Below are 21,574 nucleotides of genomic sequence, written 5' to 3'. Positions count from 1 at the left end.
TTTTTTATAGGCTGGTCTAGGGGATTTTCAAAAGGGGTGGAGGAATTTCTCAAGTTCTGTTTACATTTTGATATGGGGCTTTCAAGGGTATTGAGCTCTGTTCTCATTCTAATATGGGACTTTCTACCACAGGTGTGGGCTCTGTTGTCTTTCTGATATGGGATTCTCTGCCGAGGGCAATTCTGAGCTCTGTTGTCTTTTTTTTTTTTTTTTTTTTATGATAGTCACAGAGAGAGAGAGAGAGGCAGAGACACAGGCAGAGGGAGAAGCAGATTCCATGCAGGGAGCCCGATGTGGGATTCGATCCCCGGTCTCCAGGATCGCGCCCTGGGCCAAAGGCAGGCGCCAACCCGCTGCGCCACCCAGGGATCCCTCTGTTGTCTTTTTGATATGGGATTCCCTGTGAGGACATTGAGAACATTCTGCAGTTTTTTCCTATAAAGTTCAGCTCTTATTCACAGGGGCCTAAGATGGCTGTACTTGTGCTAATGCTAAACTTGAGGTGGAATGGCCTTGATTTTTCTCGGCCTCCACACTATGTCCCTTAGTTGAGTTTCTTTCCTATAAATATAATAAGCAATGTAAGACATTTAATATTTTTCCAGATATTTCTTACACTCTATAAGTATGAAGTTACCATTTCTACAAAAAGCATATTCAACAGATCTTACATTTTTGCAGAATTGCACCCAAGAGAATGTATCCCAGATATTTAAGTTTTGTATATTATCCAAGGAAAATTCTTTGTCACTATGTCTGGGGTGGAGTCAAATTGCAAGTCTTATCATACAAGCATATCTTAATGTCGCAAACAACCTCTAAACAGAGCCTGTCTACAATAACATAGGACATTTGTAAGACAGGAGAACATTTCATACCTGCACTCATGCTGCTGGTACTCATTTACTAAACCTATTTAATTATTTGGCATTTAGTTATTAAACAGTATATGTTTGCTGGAAACTGTATCTGGTGCAGAGGATTAAACATAAGACATAGTTCCTGCTTGTAAAGATAATGAAGCAATCAAACAAAGGAGACCATCCACTAGAAATTCACTAAGTTAGCAAAGGGCAGAAATGAGGAGGAAGTGAAGTGTCAGGGAGCATGACAGGAACCCTGTAGGGAGGACAGTGAGGGAAAAAGAGACAAAGATACTAATGTGAGAAGCAAAAAGGTTTATGCAGCAGGGAAGCACAGTTGGCTCTTGTTTTGGAATACAGGGTGAGGCAGGAAGTCAAGAAGCAAGCTGAACTGAATCACATAAGCTCATGTGCTATGTTAAGGAACTTGGACCTAATCCTGAAGGGAAGAGATAAGAACTTAAGACTTTAGGTAAAGGCTGACCCAATCACATGTGTATTTTTGGCAGATTGTTCTGGTGCTCGTTATAGAGGTGGATTTTAGGGATATAACACGAAAGCAAGAAGACCAGTTAGTATATTGTTGCTAAAACCTAGGTATGAGATGGCTTAGAACCTCACCAGCCTTGGCTGTTGTCAGCCTAGACACAAACCAAAGTTGTGTTACGTGTGAGAGAATTTCAAATGGATGAAGTAAAGAGATGGAAGAAATAAAAAATATTTACTAAGGAAGCTGTTGTTCTCCCTGCCACCATATTCCTTTAAAAAAAAAATGACAGTAATCTAGAAATCACTGAAAGGACCACGTAGTAAACCATGAAGTAATGTTGCCAGGTGTTTTTAAGTAAACTGTATAAAGGATGAAAATCCTACCAATTCACAATTCGGATGCAAAAGACCCTACAAGACTTTACAAATTTCAAGCTAGTCACACCCCCTATGAAATATTAGAAGGTATTTCCCTATTGGAATGTATAACAGAGGACCACAGAGTTTGAAATGGAGTGATGGAGCACAAAAGTTTTTTTTTTTTTTTTTTAAGATTTTATTTATTTATTCATGAGAGACACACAGAGAGAGGCAGAGACATAAGCAGAGCGAGAAGCAGACTCCCTACCTGGAGCCCAATGTGGGAATCGATCCCAGGACCCCAGGATCACGATCTGAGCCAAAGGCAAATGTTCAAGCACTGAGCAACCCAGGCGTCCCAAGGAGCACAAAAGTTTAAGAGCAAATAGTAAGAAGACTGAATGGCTTAAGATATTTCTCTTTGCATTCTAGACTAGATTCAGGTCATATCTGGTGTGTCAAAATTAGATTACGTAACATCTAAATACACCATATTGTGTTTATTGTAAAAATAGTTTTAGTGATAGGAAATAAAATTTGAAGCAGACACTTGCAGAATGTCTAAGACACTTTTATGAAGCTCTAGGCTCTGAGAACAGAATCTGTCACTGGGCTAGGGAACACAACACTTGACGCTTTATAATCCCTTTGTTGCCAGAAACCAGACTTTTGGGAGCATATACACAAACTTTCCAGCAGAGGGCAGCAAAACTTCACTATGCAGTTTTTAAAGACCCTAGCCACTTTTTTATATTGCTTAACAATATTTTTAAATATTCAGCAGAAGGCTATGTGAATATATACGTGGTTTTTTTTTTAAGATTTTATTTATTGGGCAGCCCGGGTGGCTCAGCGGTTTACCGCGGCCTTCAGCCCAGGGTGTGATCCTAGAGTCCTGGGATCGAGTCCCACATGGGGGTCCCTGCATGGAGCCTGTTTCTCCCCCTGCCTCTGTCTCTGCCTTTCTCTCTCTGTGTCTCTCATGAATAAATAAATAAATGAATCTTTTAAAAAAGATGTTATTTATTTATTTATGAGAGACACACAGAGAGAGAGAGAGAGAGAGAGAGGCAGAGACACAGGCAGAAGGAGAAGCAGGCTCCATGCAGGGAGCCCAACGTGGGACTCCATCCCAGGTCCTCTTGTGATGGGCTTGCTCGTTTAACACAATGTCCTCAAGGTTCATCCACAGTGTGCCTGCGTCAGAATTTTCTTCCTTTTCAAGGCTGAATAATATTCCACTATATATTTATATGTCTATATCTATAATCTATCCATGTCTGGTATATTTTAAAATACAAATTTTAAAAATGATTTTAGGCCCCCTGCTTCCAGTAAAACTGGGATAACTAAGATCAGACATAGCCCTCCCATCTAAGTAGCTAAGAAATTGGCCAAAATATATAAAACATTGGTATTCAGACGTTAGACAATAGGAAGTATGGATTGGGACCCCCTGAGAGAAGGGAAACAAAAAGATAGACTCCTACAGCCACCCCAGATTTTTGCCTAGAGGCCATTCCAAGCATGGATGCAGGGAGGGGAATGCAAACAGAGGCCAGAAGTCTCTGAGTTGAAAAGTTGGTGAGGCCAAGATGACTAGAGAGCTAGACAGAGTTCTAGAGAATAGGGAGCTGTGCAGAAGGAGACCCAGAGTTCACTAGGACATCCCCTGACCATGCATATGTAGATGAACATTCATAAGATAGGGCAAAGAAAGACCGGGCAGTTGTAAATTAAGTAATACTTAGAGAATACTCAGTAATCTGTGGGAACTTCAATTAACCCGAACTCTCAACTTAGCAGTAAGAATGAACAATTCCCAGAGTAAAGGCATGTGTTGTAGCAAAAATCAAAATAGGTCTTAAAAGCATGAAATTGTTCAATAATTCACTTACCTGCCAGCCAGAACAGAGCCTAACATTCTATAAAGGAAAACAACAAATTCAGACACTCATAATGAGTGTATCATAATGGATCAGATACATTATGAGATCTGATAACATATTATTAGACGTGCCAAGAATCAGGAAAATGTTGATTCATAACCAACGGGAAAAAAATCAGTCAGTAAAAACAGACATAGAAATTATTGGGATGATGGAACTAACAAACAGATAAGAATATTAAAATAGCTATTATAAGGGATCCCTGGGTGGCGCAGCGGTTTGGCGCCTGCCTTTGGCCCAGGGCGCGATCCTGGAGACCCGGGATCGAGTCCCACGTCGGGCTCCCGGTGCATGGAGCCTGCTTCTCCCTCTGCCTGTGTCTCTGCCTGTGTCTCTGCCTCTCTCTCTCTCTGTGACTATCAAAAATAAATAAATAAAAAAAAATAGCTATTATAACAATGTAAGTATATTTAAATAAAAATATAAGCACAACAATAGCCAAACTGTGGAAGGAGCCTCGGTGTCCATCGAAAGATGAATGGATAAAGAAGATGTGGTTTATGTATACAATGGAATATTACTCAGCCATTAGAAATGACAAATACCCACCATTTGCTTCAACGTGGATGGAACTGGAGGGTATTATGCTGAGTGAAATAAGTCAATCGGAGAAGGACAAACATTATATGGTCTCATTCATTTGGGGAATATAAATAATAGTAAAAGGGAATAGAAGGGAAGGGAGAAGAAATGGGTAGGAAATATCAGAAAGGGAGACGGAACATAAAGACTCCTAACTCTGGGAAACGAACTAGGGGTGGTGGAAGGGGAGGAGGGCGGGGGGTGGGGGTGAATGGGTGACGGGCATTGAGGGGGGCGCTTGACGAGAAGAGCACTGGGTGTTATTCTGTATGTTGGCAAATTGAACACCAATAAAAAATAAATTTACTATTAAAATAAAAAAATATAAGCACAATGAGGAAAGAAATGGAAGATAGATAAAAAGACCAAATAGAACATGCTGAATTGAAAAATATAGTATCAGAAATTAAAGTTTCTTTAGATGGCACTAATAAGATTAGACACTGCTAAAAAATAAGCCAGTGAACTTGAAGACCTAGCAATAGAATCCATATAAAATAAAGCACAGATTTTTAAAAGATTGGAAAATCGAATGAACAGAGCCTCAGTGACCTACGGGAAAAAACATGGAGTTGTCTAATTAATATGTGTAATTGGGTCCCAAAAGGAGGGGAGTACAAAAAACTATTTGAATAAATAATGCACTATAGTTTTCCAAATTTTGTGAAAATTATAAATTCAGAGATTCAAGAAACTCAATGAACTCCAAGAAAGTTAAACACATTCATAGATACAAACCATAACAAGTTGTGTCATAATCAAATTGTTGAACATCGATAATTAAGAGATGATCCTAGATGCAACAACAACAAAGAAACACCACCCTCAACCACCACCACATTCCATACAAATGAATAAGGTAAGAATTACCAGAAACTATCATCAGAAACTATGCAAAACAGAAAATAATGCCATTGCATCTTTAAAGTGCTGAGAGAAAAAAACATTGTCAGACTAGAATTCTATATCTAATGCAATATCCCTTAAAAATTACAGCATAACTTTTTCCAACAAAAACTGAAGGAATTTGTTACTAGTAGACCTCCAATAAAAGAGTTCTGTAGGCTGAAATAAAATGATAACAAAGGAAATCTTGATATATACAAAGGACGCAAAAGTAGTACAAATGGCGAATAAGTGGATAAATATAACATGATTTTTAAAAAGGTTTTTATTTATTTATTTGACAAAGAGAGTGCACAAGTGGGGGGAGGGGCAAAGGGAGAGGGAGAATAGGCTCCCCACCTGAGCAGGGAGCCCTGATGGAGGCTCAATTCCAGGACCCCAGGATCATGACCTGAGCAGAAAGCAGATGCTTAACTGAGCCACTCAGGTGCTCCAAATATAACATGATTTTTATCTAAGTACTTTATTAAAGAAGATGAATACCTTTATTAAGAAAATATAATGACAGTGAATTGTAGGGCTTATTACAAAAGGAAACAAATTGTATAACATTAGCACAAAGAATGGAAAAGAGGAAATGGAAATATATTGGTATCAGTTTCTTAAATTATACATGAAACAGTTTAATATTACTTCATGGTAGACTGTAATAAGAGTTAGAATAAGATTGTGATAACAACCACTATGAAAAAAAAGAGTGAGACAGAGGCAGAGAGAGACAGAGAGAGAATAATAAATCAATAATGGAGATAAAATGAAATATTAAAAAACACTAATTCTAAAGGTAGGAAAAAGGAAAGAAGAACATGGAGCATAAACAAAACAAGTAGCAAGATGGTAAACCTATAATGAAGTATATTATTAATTACTTTAAGTATAAAGGGCATAAAGCCTCCAATTAAAAGACAGTTTGTCAGGCAAGATTTTAAAAAAATGTGAGACCTGTAATGCCTTTTGCAAGAAATCTATCTAAATGTAAAGACATACAAATCAAAAGCTATGATGACAAAAGATATATCATTTATGCACTAATCAGAAGAAAGCTAGAGTGGTTATATTAATGTTAAAAAGAAAGTTTTAGAATGAGGAATATTACCAGAAATAGAGGACATTTCATAATGGTAAAGGGGTTAATTCATCTAGAAGATATGCCAATCCTAAATGTGTTTGTACACAATAACAAAGCTTCAAAATACATACACAAAAACTTATAGAACTAAAGGAAAAAGAGACAAATCCAAAATTATATTTGGAAATATGAATACTTAAAAAATTAATTGATATAAAAAGTAGACAGGAAATCAACATTGATAATAGAATACTTAATTAAACAGCACTATAAACCAACTTCATCTAATTGACATCCTACCTAACTATATCAGAGTTCACATTCATTTCAAACACACATGAAATATTCACCAAAATAGACCATATTCTGGGATATAAAACAAGTCTTAATAGATTTTCAAGGATTAAAAAGGATACCCTAAGGGGTGCCTGACTGGCTCACTCAGTGGAGCATTCAACTCTTGATTTCAGGGTTGTGAATTTGAGCCTTGCACTGGGTGTGGAGGTTACTTAAAAATAAATTCTTTTAGAAAAAAGGATACTCTAAGATCAAGTAGCATATATTTTAAGAATGCAAATTTGGTTTAATATTAGAAATTAATAGGATTATACTATTAAAAAAGGGTAACCATATGATCACCTCAATAAATTAAATAACTTTAGATGAAATTCAACATCCATTCAAGCTATAAAAAACAAAGCAGGGACGCCTGGGTGGCTCAGCGGTTGAGCGTTTGCCTTCAGCCCAGGGCGTGATCCTGGAGACCCGGGATCGAGTCCCACATCGGACTCCTTGCATGGAGCCTGCTTCTGCCTCTGCCTGTGTCTTTACCTCTCTCTCTAAGTGTCTTTCATAAATGAATGGGTGAAGTGTTTAAAACAAACAAACAAACAAAAAAACAAAGCAAAATAATCTCTCAGTAAATTAGGAGTAGAGAGAACTTACCTTGATATATTCAAAGACATAAATGTATACAGAGAAAAAGCATGTCCATTGATTGAAAGGCAATATTATTAAAATGCAATTCTCTTAAAATTGATTTTTTTAAAAGATTTTATTTATTTATGAGGGATACAGAGAGAGAGAGAGAGAGAGAGAGAGGCAGAGGGAGAAGCTGGCTCCATGCAGGGAGCCCGACGTGGGACTCAATCCAGGGACTCCAGTATCAGGCCCTTGGGCTGAAGTGAAGGTGGCGCTAAACCGCTGAGCCACCAGGGCTGTCTTTCAAATTGATTTTTATAATCAATATAATGCCAGTCAAAATCTCAGTAGGCTTTTTTGGTAAAAATTGATAAGCTTACTCTAAAATTTATTTGGAAAAAGAAACAGAGGACTTAAAATAGCCAAAGTCATCATGAAAAATAAACAAGAAAAAAAAATAATGTTTAGACTATCTAACTTTAAGAAGTGCTATAAAGCTACAAGAGTCAAGGCTATGTAGTATTATTGATGGAAGGATAGTCATCGGCAAAGCAAAAACTGGATAAAGACTTACGTTCCAGAATATATAAAGAGCTCTCAGAACTCAATACTGAGAGCACAAGCAACTCTACAAAAATAGGCAAAATATTTGGACACTTTACAAAAGTAGATATGAGGGTGACTTATAAAGTACATGAAAAGAATCTCAACATTTTTAGTAATCAGGGAAATACAATTAAAATCACTATCAGATATGGTTACATGCCCACTAGTCCCATGAAAAAGAGATGGAGAAACAAACCAAACAATACCATGTGTTTTTGAAGACACAGAGTAACTGAGATTTACTCCTGGGAATATAAAATGATACAATCATATGAAAAATAGTTCAGAAGTTTCTTATTAAACTAAAATACACCTAATATATACCCCATCAGCTGCACTAATTTACCCAAGAGAAATGAAAATATAGGTCTACAGTAAGACTTGTATGTGAATGTTTACAGCAGTTTTAATTATAAATCCATCAACAGGTGAATGCATAAGCAAATTGTGGTATATTCACATCATAGAATATGATTCATTAATAAGAAGGAATGTACTATTGATATATATGACAACCTGATTGAATTTTAAAACCGTTGTGATGAGGAAAAGCAGCCAAACACAAAAGAATATATACTATGTTGTTTCAGTTATATGAAACTCTAGAAAAATAAACCCTAATCTACAGTGACAGAAAAAAGAATAGTCAGCTGGAGCCAACAGCAGGATGGGAATAGGTGGAGGTGTTGACCTTGATAATATATGCCAATCTTACTCAGATTTTCCCAGTTTAACTTGTACTTATTTGGGTTGTGTGTAATGCCAATGTTAGTTTTTTTTTTTTTTTTTTTTTAAGTCTTACATGTTCCTGGGGCTCTCTTTGTTTCTTTCTAGTTCATTTTCTCTCTATGGTTCAGGTCAATTCTATTGATCTGTCTTTGAATTTCTGATCCTGTTGTCTATAATCTCCACTTTACTATCAAGCCCAAAGGGCTTTTTGGTTTAATTTCTTTGGTTGTATTTTCACATTCTAAAATTTCCACTTGATAACTGTTTCATGTAAGTTCTATTTCTTTGCTGAGATTTTCTATTTTTAAAATTTGTTTCAAGAGAATTTGCAGTTGATTTTTGAAGCATTATTGTGATGGCTGATTTAAAATCCTGGTCAAATATTGCCAGTATTTGATGTATTGATGTTAGCTTTAATTGCTTGTCTTTCTCTTTCTCTCTTCTTTCTTTCTTTTTCTTTCTTTCTTCTTTCTTTTCTTTCTTTCTTTCTTTCTTTCTTTCTTTCTTTCTTTCTTTCTTTCTTTCTCTTTCTTTCTTTCTTCTTTCTTCTTTTTCTTTCTTTCTTCTTTTTCTTCTTCTTTCTTTTTCTCTTCCTTTCTTTCTTCTTTCTTTTTCTTTAAGATTTTATTTATTCAAGAGAAGTGGGGGGAGAGAGAGAGAGAGAGAGAGCACAAGCTGGGGTGGGGGGGGAAGGGCAGAGGCAGAGGGAGAAGCAGACTTCCTGCTGAGCAAGGAGCTGAACACAATTGTTTTTTCTTTTTTCTTTTTTTAATTTTTATTTATTTATGATAGTCACACAGAGAGAGAGAGAGAGAGAGAGAGAGAGAGGCAGAAACACAGGCAGAGGGAGAAGCAGGCTCCATGCACCGGGAGCCCGATGTGGGATTTGATCCCGGGTCTCCAGGATCGCACCCTGGGCCAAAGGCAGGCGCTAAACCGCTGCGCCACCCAGGGTTCCCCAATTGTTTTTTCTTATTCAAGTTGTAATCTTCCTGTTTTTTTAATTGCAAAAAAAGGTGGTAAATTAGTTCTGGGGGTACAATATAGTGATTCAACAATTTTATTGCATTCATCAAGATAGGTATACTCTTCATCCCCTTCACCTATTTCACACATTGTTCTGCCCACCTCCCCTCTGGTAGTTAGTTATCTGTCTGTTCTCTACAGTTAAGTCTATTTTTCTGGTTTGTCTCTCTTTATTTCCCTTTGTTTTGTTTCCTAAATTTTAGGTATGAGTGAAATCATACGGTATTTGTCTTTCTCTGACTTATTTCACTTAGCATTATACTCTCTAGCTCCAACCATGTTGTTGCAAATAGCAAGATTTCTTTTTCTTTTTTTGCTAAATAATATTTCATGCCACATCTTCTTTATCCATTCATTTATTGATGGACACTTACATAATTTGGCCATTGTAAGTAATGTTGCAATAAACACAGGGGTGCTTATTTCCTTTCAAATTAGTGTTTTCATATTCTTTGGGTAACTACCCAGTAGTGTGATTACTAAAAATAGAAGCCTTATAGGGTGCTATTTTTACTTTTTTGAGGATCCTTCATACTGTTTTCCACAACTGGAAACTGGCTGCACCAGTTTGCATTCCTACCAACAGTGCACAAGGATTCCTTTTTCTCCATATCCTCATCAATATTTATTGTTTCTTATGTTGATTTTAGCCATTTTGAGGTGTGAAGTGATAACTTGTTTTGATTTACATTTTCATTTTCCTGGTGATGAATGATGTTGAGCATCTTTTCATGTGTCTCTTGGCCATCTGTATGTCTTCTTTGGAGAAATGTCTGTTCATGTCTTCTGCTCATTTTTTAATTGGATTATTATTTTTTTTGGTATTAAGTTACATACTTTTTAAATATATTTTGGATACTAACCTGTTATCGAATATGTCATTTGCAAATATCTTCTCCCATTCAGTAGGTTGTCTTTTACTTTTGTTGATAATTTCCTTTGCTGTGCAGAATTTTTAGTCCATTTTAAAATTCAATTGTTATTGAATTTTCATATTTATTTATATACATTGGATTCAAGTTCTCTATCAGAGATTTTGTTTGCAAACATTTTCTCCCATTCTACTGCTTGTATTTTCAGTCTTTTAACCATCTCTTGTGAAGAGAAGTTCAATGTCACTTTTTATGTCACTTATAATGAAGTTCAATTTATCAGTTTTTTCTTTTGTGGATTTTGATTTTGAAGTTATATCTAACCTCAAATTTGCCTTACCTTTGTGTTTGCCTTATCCAAGGTCACAAAGATTTTCTCATAATTTCTTCTTAAGATTTTATAGTTTTTAGTTTTATAGTTTTAGTTTATGTCTATGGTCCATTTGAGTTAATTTTTTAAAATAAGATGTGATATAAGTCTAAATTTCTAGGTCTTGATGAATTTAGATATCCAGTTATTTTAGCATCATTTATTTAAAAAATATTCTTTTACACTGAAATGCCTTCACATTTTTTGTTGAAAATCAGTTGACCATATGTTTGGTTATACTTCTGGACTCTATTTGGGTCTATTGATTGTCTATATGTATACCAACTACACTGTTTTGGAATTTGTAGCTTTATATTAAGTTTCATACTTTTTTTAAGACTTTATTTTTTTTTTAAGTAATCTCTACACCCAATGTAGGGCCTGAACCCACAACCCCAACACATGCTCCACTGACTGAGCCAGCCAAGTGCCCTATAAGTTTTGGATAAGTCTTCCAACTTTGTTAATCTTTAGAGTTGTTTTGGCTATTCTAGGTCTCATAGATTTTCATATGAATTTTAGAATTGACTTGTCAACTTCTACAAACCATCCCAATTAGATTCAGATTTGCATTGTGTTAAATCTATGAATTAATACTGGGGAGAGCTGAAAATATTGAGTTTTCCAAATCATGAACATGGTATTTTTTTTTCATTCATTTAGGTATTCTTTAATTTTTGTCATCAATGTTTTAAATTTTCAATGTACAGGTTTTATAAATTTGTCTTGTGACACACTGATGCTTTTTTCATTAAAAAATTATCTTTTATGTTTAATGGTGAATAGTTTATATTGCTAATAGTTTATATTACTAATTTTTTTTCCTGCAATGTATAATCTGCTATTAATCCCACCCAGTGTATTGTTCATCTCATCCATGGTAGCTTGCATCTCTAGAAGTTAAATTTGTGTTTTTTTTTTCCTTTTTTTTTTAAATTAAGATTTTTATTTATTTATTCATGAGCGACACAGAGAGAGAAGAAGAGGCACAGGTAGAGGGAGAAGCAGGCTCCATGTAGGGAGCCCGATGTGGGACTCATTTCTGGGTGTCCAGGATCACACCCTGGGCTGAAGACGTCGCTAAACCGCTGAGTCACCCGGGCTGCCCCGGGTCTTTTTAAAACTATTTTTATTTCTCCACCTACCATAAAAATATGGAACACAGCTATAACTTTTCAAGCACTTTTCTTTTAATCCCAACATTGGTGTCAGTTCTGAGTTGGTTTCAATTGTTTTTTATATAGTTTTCTACACTATGGGTTTGTACTTTCCTGCATGCCTTATAGCCCTTGATTAGATGTCAGGCACTGTGAATTTTACCCTGTTAGATGCGGGATAATTTGAAGTTCTATAAATAATTGAGTTTTATTCTGGGATGCAGTTAAGTTGCTTGGAAATGGTTTGATCCTTTTTAGCCTTTCTTTTAAGACTTGTTAGGTGGAAACCAGAGTAGTGTTTACTATAGAGTTAATTATTCCCCACACCTGAAAGTAGGCCCTTCTGAGCACTTTACTCAATTGTGATATTCTTCTGGTGTGGTTTGTGGGAACAGGCACTATTCCCAGCACTGTGTGAGTTCCCTCTAATCCTTTTTGATAGGTTGTACCACCCTTGGGTAGTTTTTTCACATGTGTACACTGATCAGTACTCAGCTGAGCACCTGAGTGGGTCCCTCTGCAGACCACCACTGTTCTCTCGTTAGGCATTGGTCCCCTCTCTAAATCATAGCTGCCTTGGTCTCCCTTCACTTTCAGCTCCATCTATTCCACTCAGTGAGTTCACTGGGTTTCCACTCTCTGCACTGCTGCCTGAAAACTCTCTCAAGGCCAGAAGCTGGAGCAAATCATAGGCCTCACTCATTTGCTCTCTGTCTCTTAGGTCCATTGTTCTTCCATATCTGATGTCTAGTGTCTTCAAAACCACAGCTGCATGTATATTCTCTCTCTCTCTCTTTTTTCAGATGAAAAGGTAAAAGTAATACTTGTTACTCTATAATAGCTGGAAGTCATTAATTTAAGGAGATTTAAACAAGAAGAAGAGTATTTCTTATTTTGCCACATAGTTGCATTTTTACGGTTCTACTTTCTATTGTGTGGATCCATATGTCCATCTAGTGTCATTTTTCTTCGATTGAAAGAAGATCCTTTAACATTTCTTGTAGTATAGGCCTGCTGGTTATGAACTCTTTTGACTTTGGTATGCCTGAAAAAGTCTATTTTGCCTTTGTTTTTGAAATATATTTTCATGTTTCTTCTCAGAAAACAATCCATCACAACAATAAGAAACAGAAACACAAAATCCATCTTTGATGATTCCACAAGATCTTTGTATCCTTGAACCACAACACATGAAAATAGAATGCAGATGGTGGAATAACAGTGATGATGATGATGATAGCACATGTTAAATAATGTTTATTATGTCAGACACTAGTATCTGTCAGAGGCTTAGCAAGCTCTGCAGCAGATTCAAATTAGGTTAATTCAAGGAGGACTTCATAAAGGACTTATGCACTTGTGGGCAGGGTATAGAAACAATGCAGTCTCCTACGGCTAGTGACGGTAGGCTGGTACAATCCTAGGCTGGCAAGCTTAATGGGAACTCAGAGAGGACTCCTTGAGGGGAGTTGTGAATTCATGTCAAGAGATGCAGTCAGACCGAGGCATTCTTCAAGAGAGCCGGAGGATAAATACTCTAACCTCACTTGTTGCCCTCTCTGATGTCATGCAAGGACTCCCCTCTGGTCAGAAGCTACAAGCAAGAGAGCCCGTTGAAGTACATGCAAGTCCCACAGGCACAGTAAAGGAAGAATCAGGTTAGAGAGTGGCTTTGGAGAGGTAAATGAAGAGAGAGAACAAAATATAAGGAAATGAAAAGTAGGAATAAAAGGATAAGGATTTTTGAAAACCAATCAAGAATAAGAGACCAAATCCACAAGGTTCAAAATCTCTTTCTGGGGTTGATGAAAGAAAGAAAGAAAAAGAAAGAAAGAAAGAAAGAAAGAAAGAAAGAAAGAAAGAAAGAAAGAGAGAAAGAAAAACCCAGAAAATTGTGGGAAAGAAAATACCAAAGAAAAAATACAAAAAAATACTCTGGATTTGCTGGATTGAGAAGACCACTTACCCCTCTTTCAATTATTCAGTACAATGAATGAAAAAGGCCAATGCCATACTTTTGAGAAATTTCATAATGCTGTATGTAAATTTAAAAGTATTAAATAACAACAATGAAAACTATTATCTCTTAGTAGTTTTCAAAGTGATTTCATATTCACTATCTCACTTTTTTAAATGGCCTGGAGGTTTAAGGTGTCTCTTCACAGACACAGAAACAGATACAGTGAATACAACACTTGCAGGATGATATTCTTCAAACCTTTCACAGACGAGTAGCATAGTTCATTAACATTTAAGTGTGTCTGTGTGTGAACACATATGTGTCAATGGACCAGTCATTTTGAATGCCCATCCCGTTTCCTGAACTAGATGATCAGATTTCAAAGTCATGAAGCATGGTTTCCAATTCCTCGCTATGCTCTCCAGGTCAGTTGAAGAAGTGCTTAGTCTGGGTGAATCTACACAACCGACTAATGTGCCTACCAAGCTTGGAGGAAGAAGGTGTGAAACTATGAGCAGCGATTGTTTTGCAGCTTGTTTGCATGAAGGCATAGTAGGTGCAGTGAATATAGTCACCTTTTCTCATTGTGTGTTTCTATGAACAAGGTTTTAAATCTTCATGATCTTCAGATTCTTTCTGGTAGGTTTGGGCTTGAGTCACCCTCTTCAAATTCCCTTTCAATGCGATAATTCCAGCATTCTGTCAACAAACAAAGACAGTATGAGTTAAATGAGCCAACTGCATCAGTGAGAAGGAGTGTCCAGTGTGGGTTCTCTGTAGCCAAGGGGAGTCAGGTGGGGAAATGGCTCAAATAAAACTGTGTGATCTAATCTCCCTAAGAGTTCTCAGGCTTTAGGAGAATTAGTAAAAGGTGGACACAGACAGAATGTAAATGGAAAGTTTAACAGCTTGCTTTCCAAGACAGTGGATTGCAGTTTCCTGTACTCACAGAAATTTTGTGAAAACAGCACTGTTGTAATGAAGAGTTTTACATTCTCAGCTGCTGAAGACTGTGCCAGGGATGGAAATGAAAGCAGTCACTGCTGGTGACCACAACCCAGAAGCTGAAACCACACTCTAATTTTGCACAAAATTGCTGGTTCTTACTCTTCTTTGCTTCTGACTTTTCATTTTGACTGCAAGGATTACATCTAGTTATGTGTAAAATAACATCTTGAGAATAAACTGAAGAAAACCATTTAGCCCTCAGTCATTTGTACTAACCCACAACATGTTAGTACACTACCAGTCAGCCTCCAGTATCAAAGTCAGTATGATCATGGTAATCTGAGGTGGAAGGGACATCCAAAGAAGCACCAAAGAAAGACAAGGAGGATGGAAAGGAAGGAGGAGAAAGAAAAGGATGAGGAGTGAGTTTTCATTTGGAAAAGGAAAAATTGGACTTACATTTATGTGAATATATTGACTAATCTTAGAATTAACAGCAGGTTACAGAAAATGGTGGGAGTTTATTAAAAGATGAGACTATCTACCAGCTCTATTGAGCCACCCTGTTATTGAGAATTGGTGACCAATAGCTTAAAAGTTTTTAGCCTTTTCTTTTTTTTTTAAAGATTTATTTATTTATTTATGATAGACACACAAACAGAGAGAGAGAGAGAGAGAGGCAGAGACACAGGCAGAAGGAGAAGCAGGCTCCACGCCGGGAGCCTGACGCGGGACTCGATCCCGGGTCTCCAGGATCGCGCCCTGGGCCAAAGGCAGGCGCCAAAATGCTGAGCCACCCACGGATCCCCTAGTTTTTAGCCTTTTCATCTAAAGACTACTTTTTGGGGGCACCTGGGTGGCTTAGTTGATTGTCTGACTCTTGGTTTTGGCTCAGGGTTGTGAAATGGAGACCTGTGTTGGGCTCCACACTCAATGTGGAACCTGCTTAAGATTCTCTCTTTCTTTCTCCCCCACAATTCTAAACAAATAAATAAAATAAAAAAAAATAAAGACTACTCTTTGGAGGAATAAAACTAACCATATTTATAAAAGATTTATTTATTTATTTTTCAGAGAGCTGGCATTAAAATGTTAATTCTCAAGCACACTCCTCTGCTGAGCATGGAGCCCTGTGTGGGGCTCAATCTCACAACTCTGAGATCACGACCTGAGCCAAAATCAAGAGATGGTTGCTTAAGTGACTGAGCCACCCAGGTGCCCCCAAATTAACCACTAAACTCAAGAAAAAGTGGCTTGAATTTCCAGTAAGAATTTAAAAAAAAATTTTATTTATTTATGAGAAACACACAGAGAGAGGCAGAGACACAGGCAGAAGGAGAAGCAGCCTCCCTTCGGGGACCCCGATGTGGGACTTGATCCCAGGACCCTGGGATCATGACTTGAGCTGAAGGCAGATGCTCAACCACTGCACCACCCAGGTGCCCCCTCCATTAAGAATTTCCAAGTAGAATTTGCTTTCTACTATTTGGTGTCAATTTTTTCAACAGTCGCCTATCCTAGCAGTGAGATTCAACACTCTTTTCCTATCACAATCATGACTTATCTCTTGACTTTACATGAGGTACAGATTCAAGATACAGAAGTGAAACATGAATAAATGAATAAGTAAATGAGTTGAGAATGCTTGAAAAAATAGATCTTAGAAACAGGACCTCTGCAAAAGTCTTGATAGATCAAATCAAAACATTTATTTCAACCTGCACCCCATTTTAAAGTTTGTATTTGGGCACAAGAAGCAAAAATTCCAGAAAGAACCTCCTAGGAAGATAGTTGAAATTTGACATTTCTAGTGCACATACTGTACACAGAGAGGGTAACATTTTAATGTAATTTATTTGAAATGCTTCCAGAAAAGTTTAAGGCCATTATACAAAAACATTCATTTCATCAAAACATTCACTTTCTTCTCATAGGCCAGTACTTAACAGACCTCTTGTCTCAACATACTGGCCAAAGTGGCCGATGGCTCTTGCAGAAAATCATTTCCTCTTCCTCCACCATCAAACATCAGTTCTCAGCTTATGTCTGCTTTTATCTGCAGTTCATTCACTTGCTAAATCAATAACGATTTGAGAAACAAAGCAATTTTAAATAAACTCATAATAGAAAAAAATTCACCAAGTTTAAAATCTATAAATACAGAAATATGTTTTACAGGGTAAAATTGACCACAATATTTTTTCGTTTTTGAAAAATAAGTAATATTACCTTGTTTTCATATTGATACATCTTGTCACACAGCTTCTTTGAATGCACATGTTAGATGTACATAATAAAATGATAACATTGCATTTACTGCTTTCTGTAAACTCAAAAGACACAGAAGATTTAAAAAAAATTTTTTGGCAATAATTTAGAATCATTACTACTAGTGCTGGTGTGGGAATAATTTTGCACAAGTCATCCTTGATATTTACACTCACAGGGAGCTTCTCTGTGTATTCAGTTAACTTTTTTTAAAGGTTGGCAGTCTACCCTGCATTGTAAATCAAGGCTAGACAAGGAGGTTACTAGTTTGGCTAACTGATTCTACTTAATCATAGAGTTAATTAAAATTGGCCTACAGAGAATGTAATTATGACTGATCATAGCACAGAGCCTGAGACGGCAAAGTGTTGACCCAAAAGCAGAGCAGGAAAACCCAAGACTCTGGCCTCTCCCAGAAGGGCACTGGATCTTGCTTTTCTGTTAATGTTTCCTGCCTAAGGTCATGATGAAGCACTTCTTCCAAATTCTTCTCATATGTTTCGATAAACAGAGTCACTGACTCACCTACAGTCTCTTCCTCAATGCTCCAAAATATGAGTAGCCCTTGGCACATGAAACAAAGTGATGATGGGCCTTCTCATTATCCTGCCAGGTATCCCCCAGGCCTTTTGAGTTCTATTCTGGTATTTGAGGCTAGAAATGGCTCTCTAAAGCAAGCCAGCAACTATGACAGAGACCCCTTAGTGCAACTGCATTTCATTCAAGATTCAGAGCTGACAGCTGCTTTTGGGCTAGTTCTCTTAAGGTCTATTCCAAGAGACTATTCCAAGTCCTAATAGATTATTTGCACTGAATGATATCAACATAGTGCTTCTTCCTTTGCAAAATTAAGCATCCAGAATCCCCAAGTATGTGTTCACGCTTTTGGGATGGATAACATTGAACCAGGTTCACTGTAAGGACTGATCTTTTCCCGTTTTCCTGCAAAGATCATCATGATACACAAGTGACTTCCTCATGCCCTGTAAATTCCATGCTTTCAGCTATCATGTCAAAGAGCTAGAAAAGCACTAGAGAAAACACAGGAGGACTCTTAAGCAATCTACATGAAACAGTAGTTTAGAGATTCTTTTCTATTGGTTTAAATCCAGCAGAACACATGAAAGTAACTTGTTCAAGTACCTCTCCAACCATCCAGACACTTGTGAAATGCAACACAAGGTGAGTTGCCACGGAACCCCAGCTTACACAGACAGATTGGCAGTTACAGTACTAGGGACAAGGATACAGATACAAGGGACTGGGTCAACAGGGTCACGAAAGTATTAAAAAGTGCTTCTCCAAACTGTTCCATGTGTGGAATGCAAATACTGTACAGGTAAGACACAGGGTTACTTCCAGGAAGTACACACGCCTCTGTCAGACATTGCTCTCAACGTGCCTGCTGTTCCCACAGGAAGAGTCTGTCTGTTCCATGCGCTCATAGTCGAGGCTGACCTCACTCGTGTCCATACTACAGTCTGACTCACTGTCTGATTGGTCCATCTGCTCAAGTTTTGTTTCTCCCTGTGGCTCCCTGCTCCCAGTGGCAGGATTTAGGAACGGTCCCTCGGAGTCCAGGTCCCCAGCCTGCCCGGCAGCACACAGAACTGTTTCTTTGGCTTGACGAATGCAGTTGAGCCACTGCTGTTTGTTGAAGGTGTCGTTGGCTTGTAGTGAGTGGGTCTGACTTTGGGATCCGTTTTTGAAACTTACTCTGAAGAAGTTTTTAACTAGAAGTGAAAAATACATATAAAAAAGGTCAATGGACAGGTCTTTCCCAGGTCAAAGATGGCCTTAACTCCCCCTGTATCTAGGGCAGACATCATTCATTCATTGTGAAACATGTCCCATCAGTCCAGGACATGGCTCAGCTCTGCCCTGCAGCCACCACTGACTAAGTTTGATGCCAAGGTAGCTCTCAGTTGCCTGTGATGCTAGCAAATGGACCTCAGTTTAAACCCGGGTGCATATTAAAATCCCTTGTGAACTTGTTGAAAACATAGATGCCCAGACCCTACCCTTAGAGATTAGGATTCAATAGGTACAAGGTCGGTGGGCCTAATAATCTGGAATTTCAACCACTGCCCCAAACTACAGCCTTTTCAAGTTTCAGAAGCTCTATGGAATATCAAAACATGCCCATGATCCTCCACACAATGGTACCTGTATATCTAGTACCTGAATGGTTGAGAAGATAGGTAAAGACTCAGAGCAGTTACAAGTTCAGTTTCATTTTAAAATAAAAATGCATTTTCATTATCTCCAGAGGAGTTGTGTGCATTTGAAAAATGGTAGTGTACAGTTTGGAAGACCTTTTATTTAGTTTAACTGGCACATAACAGGTCCCACATGCCATGTGCAACGCTTGGTTCACAGAAGCACATGTGCTCAGTCCCCTTGCACTATTCTGTAGCCAGTGGGCTGGGGAACTACCACTTCAGACAAATTCAGGCTCCGCCCTTTGCTCCTGCCAAGCGCCTTAACTTCTCCATGTCTCAGTGTCCTTCTTTGTAAAATGGGAGAAACAAAGAGAACCTATCTTATAAGATTATTATGAGGGCTAAATGTGATAATATATGTACTGATACAATTACAGGCACACAGTCAGTATTCAACCACCACCAGCACCACCACCACCAAGGTGGAGGAACTGATGAGTAGGTAAGAGGCAGTACATACTCATTATTTTGACAATATGATGCCAGTGTTAACCCAAGAGGCTTGAATGTCACTTTCTCAAGGAAGACTCCTCTGATCATTTCCCCCAAAGCAAACCTCCAGCTGTTATCCCTATCTACCTCATACTAGGTTTTAGTTCTCTTAATGGCATCTGAATATTTCTTCATCGTTTATCTCCTATCATAATGTAAGCTCTGTAGGGGCAAGGAATTTGACCTAGTTTACCAGTGTGTACTAGTTCCTGGAATGACACATACAAGATACTCTGGAAACGCTGCCATCTTAGCTTCTCTTGGTTAATTTCTTTGTTTAAGTCTCAAGTTAGGGAAGCCCATTCAAGTAATTGCAGATGAATCCTCAACCCAGATGACCATTCTCGAGCTTCTTCAGGGACCAGCCTGCTGGCTCAACAAGAGCCACCAGTAAGCAACTGGTATCGACATAGGGACTAACAGGTATCAAGCATGCTTTTATTCAATAGAAGGAGATAGAGAAAAGGAACCTAAGGAGCACCTGTTTTGTGCAGACAGGTTTACTTGTAGTATCTTAATCCTTAAAACAACTTAAGAAAGTAGGAATGTATACATGCCCATTTTGCAGATGGGAAACTGAGGCTCACAGAGATTGCACAAGGTTACACAGGCAGTGAGTAATGAGACAGCACTGGAATGTAGCGTGACTCTGAGGCCATGGCTCTTCTCTTTCCCCCAGCCACTCCCTCTGAACCACCACAACCAAAACCATTCAACAGGTCAAAACTGACTGCCATCCATACTTCTCTCATTGTTGCTAAATGCCCCACGCAAGGAGCCGCCCAGCCTCACTTCTCCATCCTGCAGGTCTTCCAGTAGGAGGTCCTTTACAGGGATTGGCTGCCGGTACAACTGGTAGCAGAGCTGCTCATTGTGGGTGACAGCTCGAGTGATCACAAGCACTTCTTGGAACAGGAAAACATGCAGTTTCTAGAAGAGAAGAATCCACAGGATTTTCTTAAGCAACAGTCTAATAAGAAGTTGATCAGTGGACTTCTGTGGGTAAGAGTTCCCCAGGTACCAGGTTCACATTGTATTATAAACTTCAAGGCTCAAATCTACCTCCAGAACAGAAGTCAGGCATTTTGGGGATATTTCCAGATGCATTTAGTGCCTATCCTGGAGGAATGTCTCCCTAGGATCCCCATGGAGAAGGCCTTTCTACCTACAGACATCTGCAGCCAGGACTGCCAGCTCCAGGGACACCAATTCACATTGTATTTCACAACCTGTGCAGACACACAGAGCCTCCAGCTTCCGTAAGAAAAAAGTGAGAAGGGGTAATAGAATAAAAGGAGCAATGAAGAAAAAAGAAGTTATTACCCCCACCCCCACCTGAGCTTTGGTTTATAGGACCCAATATAATCCTAAGAGATGATAATGAACAATAGTCTATAAAAGATGTGATGGGCATATCAAAGCCTAATATTAATCTTTGCTTCCCAAACCCATAAAAACACTTATTCCTTAAACCACAGAGCTGAGTATCAGCTCCATTCGGGCACTTCAACTTGGAACACTGCCCATTCCCGAGGGAACCAGAGCATGCTGCTTTAGCCACAAAGAAAGATGATCAAAGAACTGGTCCTTCTCAGTTATGTTCCTCAGAACCTCAGTTCTCTGAAGAGGTTGTTCTTAAAAGGCTGAATGACTGATGTGTGTGTTGTGGGTGAAAAGAAAATCTCAAAAATAAAGACTTGTCTCAAACCACATCATGAAAGCAATTTCGCTGGGTGGAGCTGGGGTAAATTGGCTCCATTCAATTCCAAGTGCTAGACTCTTCTC

General features: G+C 38.2%; 1 protein-coding gene across 4 annotated transcripts in view; it reads right to left on the bottom strand.

Annotated features, from left to right (window-relative positions):
* Window positions 1–16,493: 16,493 nt before the first annotated feature.
* The window catches only part of ARHGEF3 (Rho guanine nucleotide exchange factor 3), a 306,305-nt gene continuing 301,224 nt past the window's right edge, over window positions 16,494–21,574 (bottom strand). For all 4 annotated transcript variants that reach the window (XM_072720688.1, XM_072720687.1, XM_025986010.2 and 1 more), the window contains 2 exons: window positions 20,533–20,719; window positions 16,494–18,808 (listed from right to left, as the gene is read on the bottom strand). In XM_072720688.1, coding sequence (XP_072576789.1) covers window positions 18,456–18,808; window positions 20,533–20,719 — 540 coding nt within the window. In that variant the 3' untranslated portion in view covers window positions 16,494–18,455. The remainder of the gene's footprint in view (window positions 18,809–20,532; window positions 20,720–21,574) is intronic.

This window comes from Vulpes vulpes, chromosome 9 (genome assembly GCF_048418805.1).
Source record: "Vulpes vulpes isolate BD-2025 chromosome 9, VulVul3, whole genome shotgun sequence".
NCBI classification, from domain to species: domain Eukaryota; kingdom Metazoa; phylum Chordata; class Mammalia; order Carnivora; family Canidae; genus Vulpes; species Vulpes vulpes.
Note: the sequence above shows the minus strand (reverse complement) of the source record. Positions and strands in the feature narration are given on the sequence as shown.